At 37.1% G+C, this 18,755-nt stretch overlaps 1 protein-coding gene across 2 annotated transcripts in view; it reads left to right on the top strand.

Annotated features, from left to right (window-relative positions):
- LOC106173150 (Y+L amino acid transporter 2) overlaps positions 1–18,755 on the top strand; it is a 36,447-nt gene that overhangs the window by 12,816 nt on the left and 4,876 nt on the right. The window contains exons 1-4 of one of the 2 annotated variants that reach the window (XM_087012216.1): positions 2,323–3,074; positions 6,207–6,332; positions 6,660–6,759; positions 8,026–8,070. In XM_087012216.1, the coding sequence (XP_086868342.1) occupies positions 2,576–3,074; positions 6,207–6,332; positions 6,660–6,759; positions 8,026–8,070 (770 nt within the window). In that variant the 5' untranslated portion in view covers positions 2,323–2,575. Of the gene's footprint in view, positions 1–2,322; positions 3,075–6,206; positions 6,333–6,659; positions 6,760–8,025; positions 8,071–18,755 lie in introns of those variants that run through there. The other variant, XM_087012217.1, reaches the window with a different exon arrangement.

Raw genomic sequence — 18,755 nt, 5'->3', positions numbered from 1 at the left:
AGAAGAAAAACCGCGGTGATAGGTAAAGCAATGATTCATGAGCAAGAACAAATTATTTTAAAGAAAAATTCGACTTGGCGGGAATATCCCGGATTGTTGACTTTTAAGGAGGAGCTCTCGTCTTAAAATGGTAAAAGCCTTTTTTGTTATGAATTTCTAGGGTCCTTAGCCACATCTTTGATTACCCACAAGCTGTCTGTCCCCTTTCAAATTAAATGAACGGTGGAGCTCATTCTCGCGATCGTTATTTCCGAAAAGGATACAAAAAAGACTACAGGCCTTAAATGACCTAATTGAAAATTTAGGTAGATAGGTACTGTACTGAGACAGATACTCTATAATTTCTACCAATCTACATTGTTTTGTACTGCATCAGTTTTGGAGAAGACGCGATAATTTTACAATCCATCATTAATAAAAAGAAAACAACGTCCTTCAAAGTACTCTCTGGCCACAGGGTGCGATAGTAGTCTGTTTCAGTGTTTTTTTTTAAGCCATGGTCGCTTAAGCCATGGTCACAACCGGACGCACGAATTCTAGCATCGTACGTCTCCTGCGAATTTTGGATGCAGTAGAATCCGTGGAGTTCGTAGAGGTAGAGGAAGGTTTGCAATGTAAAGGCGCAAGTCTGCAAGGCCTATAGGTAGTGAGATGTCTTTTTGCAAGGTGCGATGGCCGTGAAAATTGTACTCTTCTTGATTTTGTCTTGCTTCCTGCGTGCGTGGCACGCACTCACCACTTTTGAAGAGAATGCAACGCACGGCGAAAGCAGTTCCCTTTTGCGTCACTTTTTATTCACACTTGCCTCACACGATTGTGATGGCGTTAAGACGGCGTACGTCAGTTTTGATCCCTGCTCTCCCCTTCTTTCTTGTTCCTCCTCACTTTTCTGCTCTCTAAGCCTCTTTCCTTGTCTTTTGGAGGCATATTAGAAGCTGAATTGATGAAAATTCGAAATTTTTGAAAATTGTTGTACACGTTGCACAATCGACGTTAATTGTCGAGACACAAGCGTGCGTCTTGAGCACGTCTTTTATGCTCCTGGCGTGTGGGTGACGCACGTTCGACGCACTCCCGTCGTGCTTTCGACTTTGCTCGTTACCTGTGAGGGCGTGCGCCATACTCAACACGCAAAGGGCACTTGCTCCTCCATTGCTTGCAACGTGCGTCTTGGACCACGCACGTCTCACTTGCAAACTCCTTGCGAGGGAAGCAAGTTAATTACGCTTTCGGCCTCGCTATTCGCAGATTATTTGTAGAATCTTTTGGACATGTCCAATATCCTCCGTACGTGTTTGCGGGATGTCTGCAAACGCCAAATTTCGCAAGAAGGACTTGCGTGGCACGTGAGATTCTGCGCAAAATTTGGACGCAAACATGCATGTTGTAAGAGCCCGTACGTATCAGGGCACTTCAAGTTCAAAGAATTAGATGGTTGGGTTCTTGCACGTGTAAGGAAAGTGCCAGTAATTTCTTCTCAGTGTTTTGTGATTTTCAACGGGACAATATCCGTTTTTTTATTAGACCGAAAGTCATAGTTTTAAAGGAGTATCTCTTTGTGTACGGCCTCGCATCGTTACTCCCCCGCACCGATGCTCCCCCTCGGCGATTTTTGAACGACGTACGATTACAACATAATGTCACTTGACTTTTTATTTACAGCAAGGTTTTGAAATTAAATATTGTTTTATACTTTGCATCGGCCTATCTTCCAGTCGTGTGTGTGTGTGTGTGTGTGTGTGTGTGTGTGTGTGTGTGTTGGGGGGGGGGGGGGGTGCAGGGCATTACGATGCGGGAATATAACACCTCAAAGAAAAATACGTCATGTTGGTATTCATATTGACTGTACAGGAAGACATGACTGTTTAAGTGACTGACCTTTCACTCAGAACTAAATTATTTAATTGGAAATGATAAAAAACATCGAGTGACGTGTAGATCGAGCGATATGATTCGATAATAAGGAGAATATTCGATTTGGCGGGAAAGTCTAAGATAGGATACCTGAGCGTGAGATCGAAACGAGGGACGACATAACATAGAAAATGTGCATAAGTAGACTTCCACTTTTTAAATATCTTAATTTCAATACAAATAATTTTTAAAATACCTAGTATGCTTTTATAGATATACATACATGGTATGAATATGCCAGTTCTCCAGAGAGTTTTGTGGAGTTTAGAATCTGTAAGTTTGTTTTCCATCATAAACTTCTTCTGATTGACTTTTATAATATTAAAGGAAAAAAGTTAATGAACTTATTCAGCTCCACCTTCGTGAACTCGTTGCCGTTTCGCGCTGTGTGGAGGAAGTAAGCCAAACCGTACTCCATTTACAAAAGAATAGTGATTGTTGGCGCACATTTCCCGAGATAGAATACTAGAGCTGGAGCGCAAGCGTGTGGATCGAGGAATATAACATATTTTGTCATAAATACATTCGTCAAGAACACAGGACACATTTGGTATTATCCGAAGAAACGATCCAAATAGGACTGACTTCGAAGGGATCATTTTATCATTCACGAAAAAACACCAAGGGAAACGTGCTCAACAGAGACTGAAACCAACATAACATGACAATGGCCGAAAACGAAGGAACACCAGCTGAAAAAGAACCCATGAATTCTAACACGAATACGGACTCCTCAGGAAGGACAGATGCAGTGACACTGAAAAAAGAAATGGGACTTCTACAAGGAGTCGCTATTATAGTTGGGACGATCGTTGGAAGCGGCATTTTTGTCTCCCCAAAAGGCGTTCTTCAATACTCAGGTTCGGTGGGAGCATCCCTCATGTTATGGGCGGCATGCGGTGTGGTCTCCCTGGTTGGAGCCATGTGTTATACTGAACTTGGAACATTTATTCTAATCTCAGGCGCGGACTACGCATATATCCGTCATTCTTTTGGGAATTTTGTAGGGTTTCTCTTCTTGTGGGTATTACTAGTTATAATTACACCGACCAGTAATGCTATCATAGCACTGACTTTTGCTAACTACATGATCCAGCCTTTTTTTCCTCATTGTCCGAATCCAGAAATCCCCACACGGCTCTTGGCTGCTGCATGCTTGTGTAAGTATTGGCATATGGAATGGTCACTTCCTAAAGAGATTTTGAGGATAATTATTGTTTATTATCAAATGACAATAACTGATGTATGAATTATGTGATATGTAACAAAAAAAGGTTATTTTTATCATTGACAATATATAATTTTAAAGTGCTATTGGGAACAAAAAGTTGGAATAATCAACATGAAACGCTCCAATTTATTCACATGCTTTTTATTTTTTCTTGTTTACCACTGTGTTAAGCACAGTTTACAATAGTGTTTACAACAATGATAGCGTTTCAGTATTCCTAAAAAACTCAGACTGCAGGACATGTCCATCATGAATTGAAAATGTCCAACATGCAACGTCAGCATGTCAGTCACAATGTCCGTACTGTCGGATGACAGAGCATTTAAAATACTTAGTCCTCGCCCAGTTGTACATGCTTTTTACCACTGATTGAAGATCTTCAGCGCGAAAGATAGGTCATGCATTGATACTTGTAAGTCTTGCCCTAACGAGCATTTTCTAGCCTTCTTGCGCAATTCTGGGGTTTAATATGTTGTTCATGCAGTTTTTTATTAATTGAAAGCAAATGCATAGTCTACTGGAATTTACTTGATTGCTTTGAACTCAAAAAGAATATCTGCACTTGGACTCTGAATCAGATTCTCCCAAACATGTCAAACGTGTAGTAAAAAAATGACACCAATGTGAATTCTCCACTACTACACGTTAAGCCTACCACTGCTGAACCGGTTCAGGCCAGTTTAGACAGGTATGGGGTGAACAAGTGTCGGTAGTGCAGACACAGTGGCATCGTTCTCTCTCTCTCTCTCTCTCTCTCTCTCTCTCTCTCTCTCTCTCTCTCTCTGTGACATGCTGAAAAATGAGGGCTCTGTTTCACAGTGGACCTGGTGTAGGCACTCTTTTCTGCTTCTTTTGTTATTGGACTGGTCTATATTATTAAAACCTGAAAAATTACATGCCTTTCAAATGTGTGACGTGATCAAAAAATGTCTGATAAGAGATTTTTAATGTCAGACATAATGTCAGGCTGGGGTTTTAGAGGGAAAAAAAATTGAGTGCTATAGGATGATGTATCACAGGGGACACTTGGTCCGAGTTTCCTCTCCAGCAGGTAACACAACGTCAGTGATATGTTTTCCAGAGATCAACTACAGACTGACTGATCTCAGATTCTCTACATTTATTTTTCTGGCTAAGAGATCTGTAGTCTCTAAAGACAGCACGGACAATCCAGCGATTTGGACTTCGTTTTTTGTTCGTTCTTCACGTTCAGTTTTACGCTCTGCTGTCTTCGAAAACGGTTTGCGTGCGCACATTTCATTCACTGTGCACACACCTTTTACTACTAATACTATTAGGGCTTCCTAACCAGTGTGGCCATTGCATTATTCGATGTTGTCTCAGTGCAAGGTCTTCGAACTTTAAAAGTCTTATTTACTGTCGACATACCATTGCCCTCTCTGTTAAAATTCTAATTTTATTCGTGGAAGTTTTGTGTCGTACTTTCTGCTGCTTTTTATCCCTCTTATGTGCTAAAAAGTTTTTTCTTCCCATCATCCACTGCATTGATTTGTTAAATTAGGGCAGTCACGTGGTACACCTGCTCACTCGTCCTTCACCAATGGAAAATCGGTTTTCCCACACTTCTTCCCACCCTTTCATTTATCTGCTAGTATCTAACTCATGTGGCACGCAAGGTATGTTACAATCGCGGGATGTAAATGCGATTTTTAGTTCTTTATTTCTACGTATTAGGCACGTGTTAGACGTTAAATTTGAAATAGATCTTGTTTATTTGGAGCGTTTGAGGCTGTGAAAGTGCTGTTTTTGTGAATAATTTCCAGCTAAAAACTGCTTTGTATGCCCATTTAACATAATTAAATTAAGACTGATTTAAACTTTTTCTAGGAGCTGAAAGTTATTCAGGCCTTTTAAAACTGGAAACATCCTTTAAAACTAAGTTACAGTAATTTCCAATAAGTAAAATACATTAACAAATTCATGTAATATCATTATAACTGAGACATCTGAACAAACTTTACCAAACATTCATATAATCTGATTTAAATATGACAGTTTCAAAAATGAAATTTGGCCGTGAAATCACCACTATGACACATGTATGAAGACAACTGAGAGTTCAGCTTCACTGTTACACTGCATCAAATAAAACTGAGGACTTAGCCGTAATGTGTAGATATAACTGATATTTTGTAAACACCTGCTGTTCAAACAATGCCACAGGTGAGTTGTCCAGGTCACATAGATTTGGCACACAGCCATTTTATTACAATCACATGGCACTGTTAACAGCATGGGACGAAGCAGCTACTGTATATACATTACTGCAGATTCCAGATTTCCTTTTTTTTTTTTTTGGGGGGGGGGGGGGGATGGCACAAGGATAAAAAATGTCCTCAGGGCAGTTAAATTCTAAAATGTAAAGTGAAGGGATAAAAAATTGCTTAATTTTGTTTTGTTATATGTATTTAAGGAGGAAAAAGGGGGTGATATTTCAGGGGCTAAGGAAGGGGCGCATATGACCCACAGTCCCTCCCCCTGGGTCTGCCAAAGTGTATATATTTGTTTTCACATATGCTAATGATTATTTATTTTTGATTAAGAAAATATTGTATTGATTATTTCTTTATTGTCAATTTGTTGTTTCTTTTGATCGAATAATTTCTATTTGGCTTAAGTCACATAAACAAGAGTGATATAGCCATGTATTTGCAGTTAAAAAGTATTATGGAAATATAGAAAAAAATTCATTTTGTGATGTCTTTTTGTCTCTGCATATTAGTTTTGGTAATGTTTATTTGAATCTTCACCTACATATATCAGGCCCGTAGCCAGCAATTTCAAAAGGGGGGTTCTTTTTCTGAAAAAGTGGACCTTTTTCCATATAAACTTCATGAACCTAGATCAAACTTTACCCAGAGTGGACCTTTTCCCACCAAAAGGGGTGGTTCTTTCGAACCCCCCCAACCCCCCTGGCTATGGGCCTGTATATATTCTTCCATGATTCACTCAGTAAAATGACAATTCCCATTATATATTTCATTAGACTTCACATTTTAAACAGTTATAAAACATTTTATGATTTATAATTTTTTTTTAGGTTTGTTGACGTTTGTGAACTGCGCCAGTGTAAAATGGGCCAACAAAGTCCAGGTGTTTTTCACGGCAGCCAAGCTATTAGCCTTAGCTATTATCATCATCACAGGCATTGTCAGGTTTGCCATGGGTGAGTGACGAAAGAAAACACATTTTTACCACTACTAGAACTTTGTGATTTAAATTGAATATATTTTCCTGGTCTGGTTGTGACCAAACTTAAGTACTGGACAATGTGTAATGGTTATGACCATTTTTCTTCACTGGACAATGTGTAGTGGTTAACATACCTATTCATAGGTCAATCTACCTATACAGTGGTCATACTATATCATGTTTATTTAAATTATTGCAGAGGTGATTTTTATTAAATAAATATCACCAGTTTTTTGTACTCTTGTACTTATTTATTTATTTATTTATTTATTTATTTATTTATTTATTTATTTACTTTTAGGACATACAGAAAGTTTTGAGAATGCCTTTGAAGGCTCCTCAGACCTAGCTGGAGACTATGGCTTAGCCTTCTTCTCTGGCTTCTTCTCATATACTGGATGGTAAGACAGATAATTTCTTCATTTTATGAACAGAAATCTGAACTTTTATATCTCTGTAGTCCTGTAGGATTCTTTAGGCATACTTTTTAGAAATTGATGATTAGTTTGCAAAATAATTACCACTATTTAATAATCTTGGTGCAGAGAACACTTCTTTCAGCATTTGACAAAAATTACTCCCTTTGTGTCATAAATTTAGTTTATTTTGCTCAATCACCTGATTTGTCATTTATCCACTAAACATAAAACTCGAGACTAGTAGTACATGTAGGAGCACCCTTTTAGCTTAAATTAATAAGAAGAAAACTGTCAGTAGTTGAGAGTATATATGTTTTTGAAGTAGATGACCATACATAATTTGTCATTCCAAAAATATATATCTTGAATTAGAAGTTTGGAATATAATTTTTCTACAGAGCGAAAATCTGAAAGATAATCATTATGTTTGTTATGTAAGTTGTGTTACATTGAATGAAGTATTACTCAGAACAGAATCAACCAAAAGTGATCCATCATCGCATCATCTTTTGTTTCCCCTATTATGAATCACTGCCCAGTTTAGAAGTTGTGTTGATTACATATTGGAAAATTTATCAGGCCTGTAGCCAGCAATTTTAAAGGGGGGGGGGGTCTTTTTCTGAAAAAGTGGACCTTTTACCGAAAAATCCCCATGTACTTATGTCAAATTTTACCCAGAGTGGATCTTTTTTCAGCAAAAAGGGGGGTTCTTTCGAACCTCCCGAACCCCCCTGGCTATGGGCCTGTTTATTGATAGGATTTGTTCCTCCCATTATTATTTTATGGTATTGCTCATTTTATACAGCTGTTCTCCGGACACTCTGGTATTGTACTAGACCCTTTTCACATAGAGCAGTATGCTTAGCTCTCTTATTTACTAGCCAGGATATTAAGTTGTCAGTCTCTCCAAGTGGACTGATCCAGTTAAATGTAATGCTTGATGAGGAAAGGTGTCATATTTAAAGGATATGTCCTTAATGCAATCATGTGCCTATTCCGTGTTTAATCAGAATTTTATGTGCAGTTGAAAGTCCTTTTTTGTAGATTTTTTTGAGGTAAATACAGCTTTTCTGAGAAAGTACTTTGTTGTTTTTTAAGGGTATTGACTTCTTTGGAAGAAAAAATGATTGGATTTCAAGATTGATTCTCAGGAAACTCCCTGACACTGATTCCCATTAGCTTTGATAAAGACAAAGAAAATTGGCCTCCTTTTCTTACAAATGGATTAGTTTTCTCATTTTTTTGCAGGAATTATTTGAACTTTGTAACTGAAGAAATAAAGAACCCCAATAAGTAAGTACTGTTTTTTTTTTTTTACTTGTTAAACATTTTATTTTAAGAGGCTTGTTTTGTCATATTAGCACATGACCTATATGAATGTATAATGGAAAGATAGGAAGCACACAATGAAATAAAATAAAACTGAAAGTATATCTCCTGAAGGCTTTGTTTTACAGGGGAACCTAGCAAAATGTAGGTTGTTCTGTTAAAAAACCAAACATGATAAGGGGTTTAGATGGGTTTTGGTGGGTTTGCTCAACAGAAAAAAAAAAACCAAGTAAGATTTAGGTTTCCCGATGGTTTTGCTGTATTGGACATCTTCCAGGTAGCCTTTATTGGAAAACAGATCTTATAACCTGAAAGCCCTTCTCACCCAGAGAGTGGAATTTGGGCGCATAGTATTGTAGTGTAGAGCATACCTCTTACAGTGTGAGATGGGTTGTTTTGGGTGCAAACTATCAGTGTGTTATGTAACAAGCATGGTTTTTGTGTGTCGTGCACTTAGGTGTACACAATGAGTTGATGGAAATTTATTATTTTTGTACAGAAATAGTGATGATAAAGAGTGGCAAAAGTACAAGGACGTAGTCCAGTATTTTTAATGTGAGATGGCATAGTTGCTTGCTTCAGATGGTGACCCACACCAGCAGTAAATATTTTCATGTCATAGTTATTGAATATTTAAAGATTAAAGATTGTTTGTACTGAAAATGAATTTTGTGGATAAACAGATTTGCAGCTTTTGTTAGTCTTATAGGAGGTTCCTCTCTGCCAACAGCTATTTAGGATTCAGTCAGGACCCATGGTGAATGCAATTAGATTAAAGGATTGTTTACAACTTATTTTTTCTGACTTTTTCATTTAATTGCAATCTCTCAATGGCCTCATCCCTGTTTTTTGTGAGGTCTTTGATTGCAGGCATTGGTAAGGCACATTAAGTATACTTCAGTGTAACTTCTTGCTTTAATTTGTTGGTGACAAAAATAAACAATAAGAATCAATCATGGGAAAGATCTGAAGAAGGAATAGACAAACAGGTTTGAAGTCAACTTTGTTTGAACAAACAATTTGAACAAACAATGGTCATTTTAAGTATAGATACATTATTTATGACGACTACAAAGTCCTGTTGCTTGGTCATATGGAAGTTCGGGAGTTGGTTAAAAAAAAAAGAGGGGGGGGGGGGGGACACCACTTTCTGGGCTCTTAAAATGTATGTATAAAAAGATAAATTTGAGTCATTTGAAGTCATTTTCTTCTCAGTTTGGTCACTGTTGGGGTTAATGAGAGAAGCAGGGATTATCAAAAGGGTATTGATGACATATAGTTGTATATCTATAGTAAATTATGTCTCTTACAACAAAGATGCCATTGATGTTTAGCAAGCTCTGCTGTGGGTGCAACAAGCTCTACTATAGCACCAGATATCTTCCCCTTTCAGACCAAATATTTGTCTAAACTTTTAGACAAAACATTTTTTTGACTTAATGTTATTCCGTAGTAGTCAGTCCATTAAGATAAAATATTGGACCTGTTTTATGAAAATGAGAGAAATGGAAATTATACTTCATTTATTTGAGAGGGCCACTACGACTTAAACCTGTTTTGATGGAGACCAAAATTTACAGACTTTAAGATAAGGCCATCTTTTCATCCCCAGTAGTTAATATAAGCTATAGTGTTGGACAGTCCATTCAGTTGTGCTAGAGAATGATGAATTGTGGAACATAAAGAAGTGCACTTGAGAGTGGGAAGTCACGTGAACCATAACGTTACAGATTGGTGGCCATCACCTGTTTGATGTTCATGCAGGTATCTCCTTTTGTCGTCATCTACCATTGCTTCTCCTCCAGACAAATATTTTTCCTTTCAGGTATTTGTATTATACAATACTGCCAGTTCATCAACATTAATCAAGTTGAAATAAATGGCTTTAGATACATTTCTCTTTTTCAACAATGGACCACAGGGCTATAGGGTGCCTTTTTCATGAATTTTACATTGGCATCTTTTAGGGCTCGTTTCAGAATGATTATATTATGCAAGACAAAAAGTAGTGAAATATATAACCCTTTCTTTGGTCAAATCACTATTTTTGATTTCTTGACAATTGGTTATTATAAAAGTGTGAACATTGATTTGTGGTTGGCATGAATAAATTTTGCCCAGTAGCAGTATATTGGTACATAACATATGATACTTTGTATATGATATTTATACATTGTATATACTATTAATCTCAGCACTAGAATCTTGTATTACTTTGGATGGAGGTGATAAAAAGATAATAGAGTGACCCACTATAACCATGTTGGAACAATTACCTGTCCATACCTTATTAATTAGGCAATATGGATCAATACCATAATATCAGGTGAACCGTCCACAGAGATTTTTTGCACATCTGTTAGTCATATATATACCAAAATGTATGTGAGTTCACACAGGTTTACTTTAGTGAGTTCACTGGGGATATTGGCTTTGACCTGTTTCAGAAATGAACTCTAGCCAGACATCAGTCTCATAGTTTTAGACTGTAATTTCAATCTGAGTTTAACCCAGGCTAAATCAGTAGTTGTTCAGTTAAAGTGAAACAGTGCACCAGTTTTCAACTGAGAAGGATGTGTCTAATGTTTCTGACGAACACCATGGTTTTACTGTGGAGTCAACCAAATGTTTGGTTGAAGTGAAAAGACATATATTCAGATTGAGTTATTTTGTAAAAATGGCACCAGATCTGCTTGTATAAACCTGGCATTTGAAAAAAAAATTGGTGCTTCATGTTAAGCCTCTTTTCCAAACACTGTTCTATCGAAAAAAAAAAAAATCTGGTGTGAAAGGTTCATAGCTAGATATAAAGATGGTGTGTCAGAAAAATGTACTAGATCTTGGATGAGGAAGAGTGAATTTTCTGTGTAACTGTTCACGGTGGGCATCCTCTATTTTTTGTCCCAACTCCCCATGCCCAGTGAGAGGGAAGAACCACATGCAGTTTGCACTAACTGCACTGGGAAAGCACAGGTCTCATGGAAGAACTTGAGTTGAAAGTTGGTCACAACTATCTTTAAGACTGAAAAATTATCAGTCAGTTATCAGTGGTTGTCTACTTGGTTGAGAATATCAGGCCCATTTTTACAAAAAGTAAGAAATGATTATAAGTAACCAAACTGAAAAGCATATTTCCGTGCCTAATTGAATTTTCTATGAGAAGAGGCAATATGTTCCCTTTCTTACCTTTATCAAATGTTTATTTCATTGAACTATACTTCAGATTTATTCTGGACTGAAATCTTAAAAATCCATCTTGCCTTTGATTCATCAAACCAGCATATCTTTCAAGCAATTGTATCATGGCATCAATTAAAAGGGGAAATAATGGTAATTAAGGGAATTCAAAGGTACATGTAGGAGTTGGAATTAGGGAATTCAGAGGTACATGTCGTGGTCCGAATTATGTCTGTTTTCACTACACGTGTCACAAAACCAGAATATGATACTAGCATGGTGCTGTCTTTTTTGCTTCTTTGTGTAGAAAAGAGAAGTATATGCTAACTTAACAAAACTGCTGAATTCTGTATAAAACTTACAAAAACTGGTAAATTTCCCTGAAGGAAAGTGATAGCCAAGAGCATGAGTTTTTTTCCTTTATCAGCAATCTCTAATCCCATCTTATACATCCTACTGGTCTTTCATGCACTAGTTGTATAACATAGCCAGGTCATAGCAAGATTAATTGCCTGGTATTATATATATATATAGAACAGGCTGGATAAATGCAGGTACCAGCTGCACTCATTGACTGGGTTTTGATAGAAACATCTTTCCCGCCATTTTCCACCAGGTGGACGCCAATGAATAACTGTTATTATAACATTAAGTGTTGGCGTTGGATGTTAAGTCAGATAACCAATCCTCTCCACCCTAGAGATTTCACTGACGTCCAGCGGCTTAATGGATAATTTTCTCTTTAAAGCAGGCCGCTTTAATCTGATGAAGGCATATTGTGATAAGCACGAGCCTCAGTGACCAGATTTTATGTGGCAGTTTTCCTTCGAATAGATCAATTACTATCAGTCATGGCTCAGTAATTTATTCCTCATTGAGATACAGAAAGGTCATTGCTTTGTAAAAAGTTGAATTTAATTTGGCTCCAACAAGCACACAGAAAGCAGTCGCTGCTTTGTAAATTGATTTTCTTGAAGTGTGTGTGTGTGTGCTCATTTCCCCCCTCCCTCAAATGTGATCCGTTACGCATGACCTTTGAGCTAATTTTACCTGTAAAAGCATCTTTATCTAGTTTCTGACCTCTGGGCTTGTTTTTTATAGTGATGTGCAAGATCTGCAAACTTTCTCTCTCTCTCTCTCTCTCTCTCTCTCTCTCTCTCTCATATCTAATTTTGTAAAATTAAGTTCATCCCTTGTTCAGAAAGAATTGTAAAGGTGACTTAGGTGCAGTCTAGTACAGACGTCTTATGTCAATTTTTCAAAAAGATAAAATGCACATTGCATGTTAGATGGCAGTGATGTCTCAAATATGGCCCTGTCCTTATATCGTAATATACAAGGTCACATAACTGATGTCTGTATCAGAGGTACTAATGTGAAGTCATTCGTGCTGATGCTAATCAGTCTCATTTGAGAATGTTTTATTTATTGCCTTATTAGGGCATATCCAATTCCTGTCTTTCTCCCTCCTCCCTCTCTCTCTCTCTCTTTCTCTCTCTCCTTAACCTGTTGCAAGTATTTCCAGCAGTTTCCTCTGTGCAAATTGTCATAGTGCAGTCAGGTGTATTTGACCAATGGCTCTTTGACCACTTCATTGTCCACTGTATTGATCACCTTGTTCCATATTAAGATGTTCTCATTGACCCCAATATTGATGGATTTACCTGGCTGTATGTAGTGACCTTGTTCAATGAGTTAGAACACACTTTTGTATGTTTTTGAACTCTGATATTTACATGAACTTGATTGTTATCTCGTCCATAATGTGCCCTGATACTCCTATAGTTTATCATGCCCAACACAGACATGAACTTTTTTCTCTGTTATTCCAGAAATTTTAGTTCAGTTCTTATGGGATCTAAGGCGTATTCCAGGGTTTGGTCCCAAACCCAGGCTTCTTGTCTGCCCGCGTCTGCTTTATTTGTGATAACCGTGCACAGTGAAATTTCAGGTCAGACGGTATTTTCCAGTATACACAGGCCCTGATAACCCAATTTGGGATAATTTTCTGTAGTGCTTGGCATTTGTTCACAGCTCCCTGCCCGATCCTTCACCCCCCCCCCCTCAATTGAAACTCCTAAGCCCTAATGATCTAATGACTCTCTCTCTCTCTCTCTCTCTCTCTCTCTTTCTCTCTCTCTCTCTCTCTCTCTCTCTCTCAGATCATCAAAAGATATTTTATGTTACTAGTATCTGAAGGAGATCTGTAAGTCCATATTAGTCATAGAACCAAAAACTGTAACCTTTATATCTTGCCATTACTACTACGTGAATTTGAACTCAATGACCTCTATGTCTAGAGGCTACCCAAGGTACTCCCTGATTTCTTCTCATTGTCAGTCTGGCATTTCTCTGATATAGCATGTAATAGATATTTGTCCAGTTGAGTTTGATTAGGCTCTTTTTGTTATGAGCTTATCTCTATTTTCATAGTCATGCCCACGTTGTGAGTGTGGGATAAGAAATAGCTTTCCATTAACTGGCATTGCATCAGGAGTGGGGGTTTCTGATGAAACAGGCCGTGAGCCAGAGTGGGTGGAATTTGCGGTTTGCTCAGTGCATGTGTAAACAGCGTGAATGGATAGTGAATTTTTAGGATTAAAGCAGGGTTGATTAGCATGTATCAGTAATCATTAGAAATACTTCCTATTGCATCAGCCACTGAACTAGCCATTGGACAAGACACATTTTTTCCCAAAATAAACAGTTCAATCCAATGGGGACTATGAGCTTTTGATTTGAAATGGCTCAGTAAATTAGCATGTATCAGTAATCATTAGAGAGACTTCCTATTGCATCAGCCATTGAACTAGCCATTGGACCAGACACATTTTTTCCAAAAATAACCAATTCAATCCAATGGGGACTATAAGCCTTTGACTTGAAATTGCCTTTTTTATAGTGTAAATTTATGAAGCTAGATATTACCAGCAATCATACAGAATAATTTAAATGATGGAAGATTTGAACTATGTTATAGTATGTCATGAGCACAGGCAGTAAAAAGAAAAGATGAAAATGTGTTGATTTCCCTTACGAATATTTCCTCTAGGATGTTCTATAGGATTGATATGTAGGGTTCATATGTCCCAAAGGATTTTTTGTGGCCTTTACACACTTCCGTAACTTGGTTTGTCTATGACTGAATTTTCTGTGTACAATACAGTACAATACAATACGATACAATTAAGGTTATTCTGTGTTGGAATGAATGAAATTACAGGCATTAGCTGAGTAGCTGTTCACTGACAGAATAATACAATGTTTGCATACTACTATTTCTTACTACTTCTTGTGAATGAAATTTTAACAGAAAATTAAAGCATAACAGATGGCAAAGTATGATACATTATTATAGCTTATCATTTAAGTTAACGTTAAAACATCATCATTTCTCTGTGTAAATGCAGCCTACAACTTGATTCTCTATGTGTAAATACAGCTATGGATTGCCACCTGTTCAGAACATATGTGATGATTTGTCATTTAGTTTTGTGTGGCATCTGCCTATGGCTTTTATATATCTTTCATGTGGTATATGTCTAATTGGACCTGTCTATTTCAACTTAATGTCATGAATCTTATATATGGGTCTGTGTGGTGGAATAATGTGTCTGAATTTTTTGTGGGATTGAACTTAAACATGCACCTTGATTTTATAGTCGGTAGTGAATATATGGCAGAATTTGATTTCACTGTACTACATGCTGTTGCCAGTATGTGTGACTTTGCTTTATAAATATTTTAAAGGGGCCCATTTCAAAGGGGTCTTTATGATATTTGGAGAAATAAAACATATTAAATGTTTGTTGTATTGGGGACATGAAGGAAAATTGGCCCTTTGGTTTCTGTTAGCTCTCTCGCTCTCTTTCAGTCCCTCCTCTCTCTCTTTCTCTCTCTCTCTCTCTCTCTCTCTCTCTCTCTCTCTCTCACACACACACACACACACACACACACACACACACACACACACACACGAACAGCATGAGAAGGATAACTAGTTGATTGCATTCTTGCAGAGCTTTTTATGTACAGACACAGATGTGTCTGTACATATTGCCATCACCTGCGTCTGTCGTCGCCGTCGTCGCCGTCGCCGATGCCGATGCCGGCGCCGTGCACTTTCTTTGTTAACACGATAAGTGGAGGGCAGTTTTACTTTTTGGCTTTATATTTACAGAGCTGATGAATATTCATAAAACGCAGGTCAAGTTCGAAAATCAGCATGATCGGGCCATTATTGTAGAAGTTATGCTGTTTTTTCTCTTTTCAGCATATATGCAACCCTGTTAACACATTTTAAGGAAAACCGATAGGCCTGTTGTCATGAAACTCACAGGAGTAATCAATCTTACTAAAACGCAGGTCAAGTTCGAAAATCGGCATGATCGGGCCACTATTTTAGTAGTTATGCTGTTTTTTCACTTTTTAGCATATATGCAACACTGTAAACACAATATAAGAAAAACAGATAGACCTATTGTCATTAAACTCACAGGAGTGGTCAATCTTACTAAAATGCAGGTTGAGTTTGAAAATTAGTATAATTGGGCCATTATTTTAGAAGTCATGCTGTTTTTTCACATTTCCTCAAATTCAATTCTTAGGCATGTTAACAGTCTTATTATTTAATTAATGAGACACATAAAAGTGTTTGTTTGACATTTCCTGCATCTTTACAACATTGTTAGTTGATTATGTAGAAATGATGGTAAACTTGTTATCGTGTATTGTGTAATAAAGTGTCAAAAATGGAAATAAACTCATATCAGTCAGATTCAATCATTTACTATGTTCAGAATGTCAGAATGGAGGAAATTGGACATTTGACACAGTTCTATTGATATTTGTCCCATCTCATCAATTTTCTTAGTTGATCATATAAAAATGGCAGTAAACTGTTTATTTCATCTTATATTAAAAAAGTGTTAAAAATGGAAATAAACCCATTTCAGCACAGTGCTGTCTAGTTTACATTTTGGCATATTCAAGGTGTCACTTTGAAGTTCCATGGGCATGAAGACCTTTGCTAGTCACATTTTCTGAATATACATGATATTATTAAAAATTGATGATCATTATGCTGTTAAACATTATGTAATATTGCATCAAAATTTGAAAATAAACCTATTTTGGGCACTGCTCCCATGATGACCATTTAAGGAAAACCATGTCATTTACTGTTCTCAAACTTACAGAAAGAAACATGGGACTTAAATACAGCTTCAGTAGGCAATGCAATCTGTTTGGTAATTCTTTCTGCCGGTTAAACAGTTTTTTTGTGAAAGTTTAATTTTTCACATATTGGCATTTTCAAGGTGTGACTTTGAAGTTCCACAGGCTTGAAGACCCATGCTAGTCACATTTTCTGAAAATCCATGATACCTTTATTTTATTATTAAAAATTGACGGTCATTATGCTGTTAACCATTATGTAATATTGCATCAGAATAGAAGAACACACAATTTTGGGTGCTGCTGCCATGAAAACCATTATGGGAAAACCATGTTACTTATGATTGCCAAACTTTCAAAAAAGAAATACGTACAGGACTAAAATGCAGCCTGAGTTGGAAAAGCAGTCTAATTGACTTCTTTTTCTGGAAGTTATACATTTTCAGAATTTGAACTTGAAGTCCTATGGGGCTGAAGCCTTATGCTTGTTACATATTTTACTTACATTGGAATTACATGTTGAGCATAATTAAAATTTGATGTTGAATTTGCAGTTTAACATAATGTACTTTTGCATCAGAATTGACTGTACCCTATTTTGTTTTTTCCTTCTTTTTGTCTGTACATTTGACAGCTTTGCTGCCTTGTTGAACTTTGCAGCATGGGGGTCATAAATTCAGACCCTTATGTCTTCAATGTCTTTTATTGATGACACTTGACACCAAATGATATCTCTTCACCAATGTGTAAAAAGGATAGGGATACTCTCTATTGGAAAATAAACTAAGTTCAGACCCCTATGTCTTCTGTGTCTTTTATTGATGACACTTGACACCAAATGATATCTCTTCACCAATGTGTAAAAAGGATAGGGATACTCTCTGTTGGAAAATAAACTGAGATAGATTATTGTTGTATTCAGTGGATGTCCAGGCCTGTAGTTAACACTTCAAAATAGATTTCCATGTGGTCAGAGTGTCTGCCTCTAGAGCGGGGTGGGGGGGATGTTGGTTTGACCCCCCCCCCCCCCTCCTGGGACCAGTTCTTCTATGATAAGCATGCGTGTGTGGAAATTTGAAAAATGGGAAGCTGGCAAGCATTGGAACTGAAACTCCTGGGTAGGGGAATGTCAATTGAAGACATTTATACCACACATATATTTGTATCAGCTAGTCCCTATTTTTGTGTTGGTGTTATTCTATTATTTCACACACCGCACAACCAAACTGTGCATTTGAGTACTGTCATGTAGAACGTTGCTCTAAGTAGATTATAATTATTAATGGGGCTGGGAATTACCAACTTTTTTTTTTAACAACACAATAAATGCAATTGTTCAACAAGTCTTAAAAAAATTTAAAGACTTTTTGCACGAAGGCCACCCCATCAATAAATGAATAAACAAATAAAACAAATTTTATTTATTCAATCTATGGAGATTCAAAAGCTGCCCTTTCCCCAGTAGAGAAGTAGAACAAACTTGTACCAGCAAGTGCAGCAATATATTACATAAATTAAACTGGGGAAGTTTTAAAGGGGTGAGGATCCAAGTTTCAGCGTATTTTGTTTCCTGATATACAATAGCGGATATCACTAAAGGATGAGGCTTAGCATGCCTCATTAATATTACAATGAGAGGTTGACCATCTTAGACTAGGTTCCCACAGATTTAGATAGATCCATCTGGATCGACCTAACTCCCTGGGGGTTCACGCTAAATTGCTGTCAGCTTCCGGGAGCGGAGCGCGCACCAAAGTTAATTACTCCCTTACAGCTTTTAGTAGGTGGGACAGACATTTAAGCCGTTTGAGCTGACAGCAATCCAGTGAGACTCCCAGGGGGATAGATCGATCTAAATATCTGTGGGAATGGTCTCTTAGATTGTGAGGAGAAACTAAACCTTCTGTTGGTGAAAATTGATGGTGTTATCTTTGTAATAGTAGATATATACAGGTGGGTTGTATTTCACTGAATGTGACTTTGGATAATTGGAATGGTTATTACTGTGAGATGTATATCATTGGAATCAAAACAGTATTGAAGTTATTAGTTGCCATTTGTCCGTGACAAAGTTTATTGCAGATTATACTTCTGCCAATACCATCTTTGCTGGGCAAAATCTTTCAGTGGTGTTTTGATACTGGACTTCATTTCTGTGAAATCTTACTGTACTATTTGTTAATTTTTTTTTTCAGAAATTGAATTTTATGTTATGTGTCATTTATTTTGAAATAAGATCATGATATGAATAAAATGATGAAACATTGTGTAGTATTATAAGAAAATGATTAGATTTT

Source organism: Lingula anatina, chromosome 4 (assembly GCF_051362555.1).
Source record: "Lingula anatina isolate TDL-2025a chromosome 4, LinAna3.0, whole genome shotgun sequence".
In the NCBI taxonomy this organism is placed as follows: domain Eukaryota; kingdom Metazoa; phylum Brachiopoda; class Lingulata; order Lingulida; family Lingulidae; genus Lingula; species Lingula anatina.
Note: the sequence above shows the minus strand (reverse complement) of the source record. Positions and strands in the feature narration are given on the sequence as shown.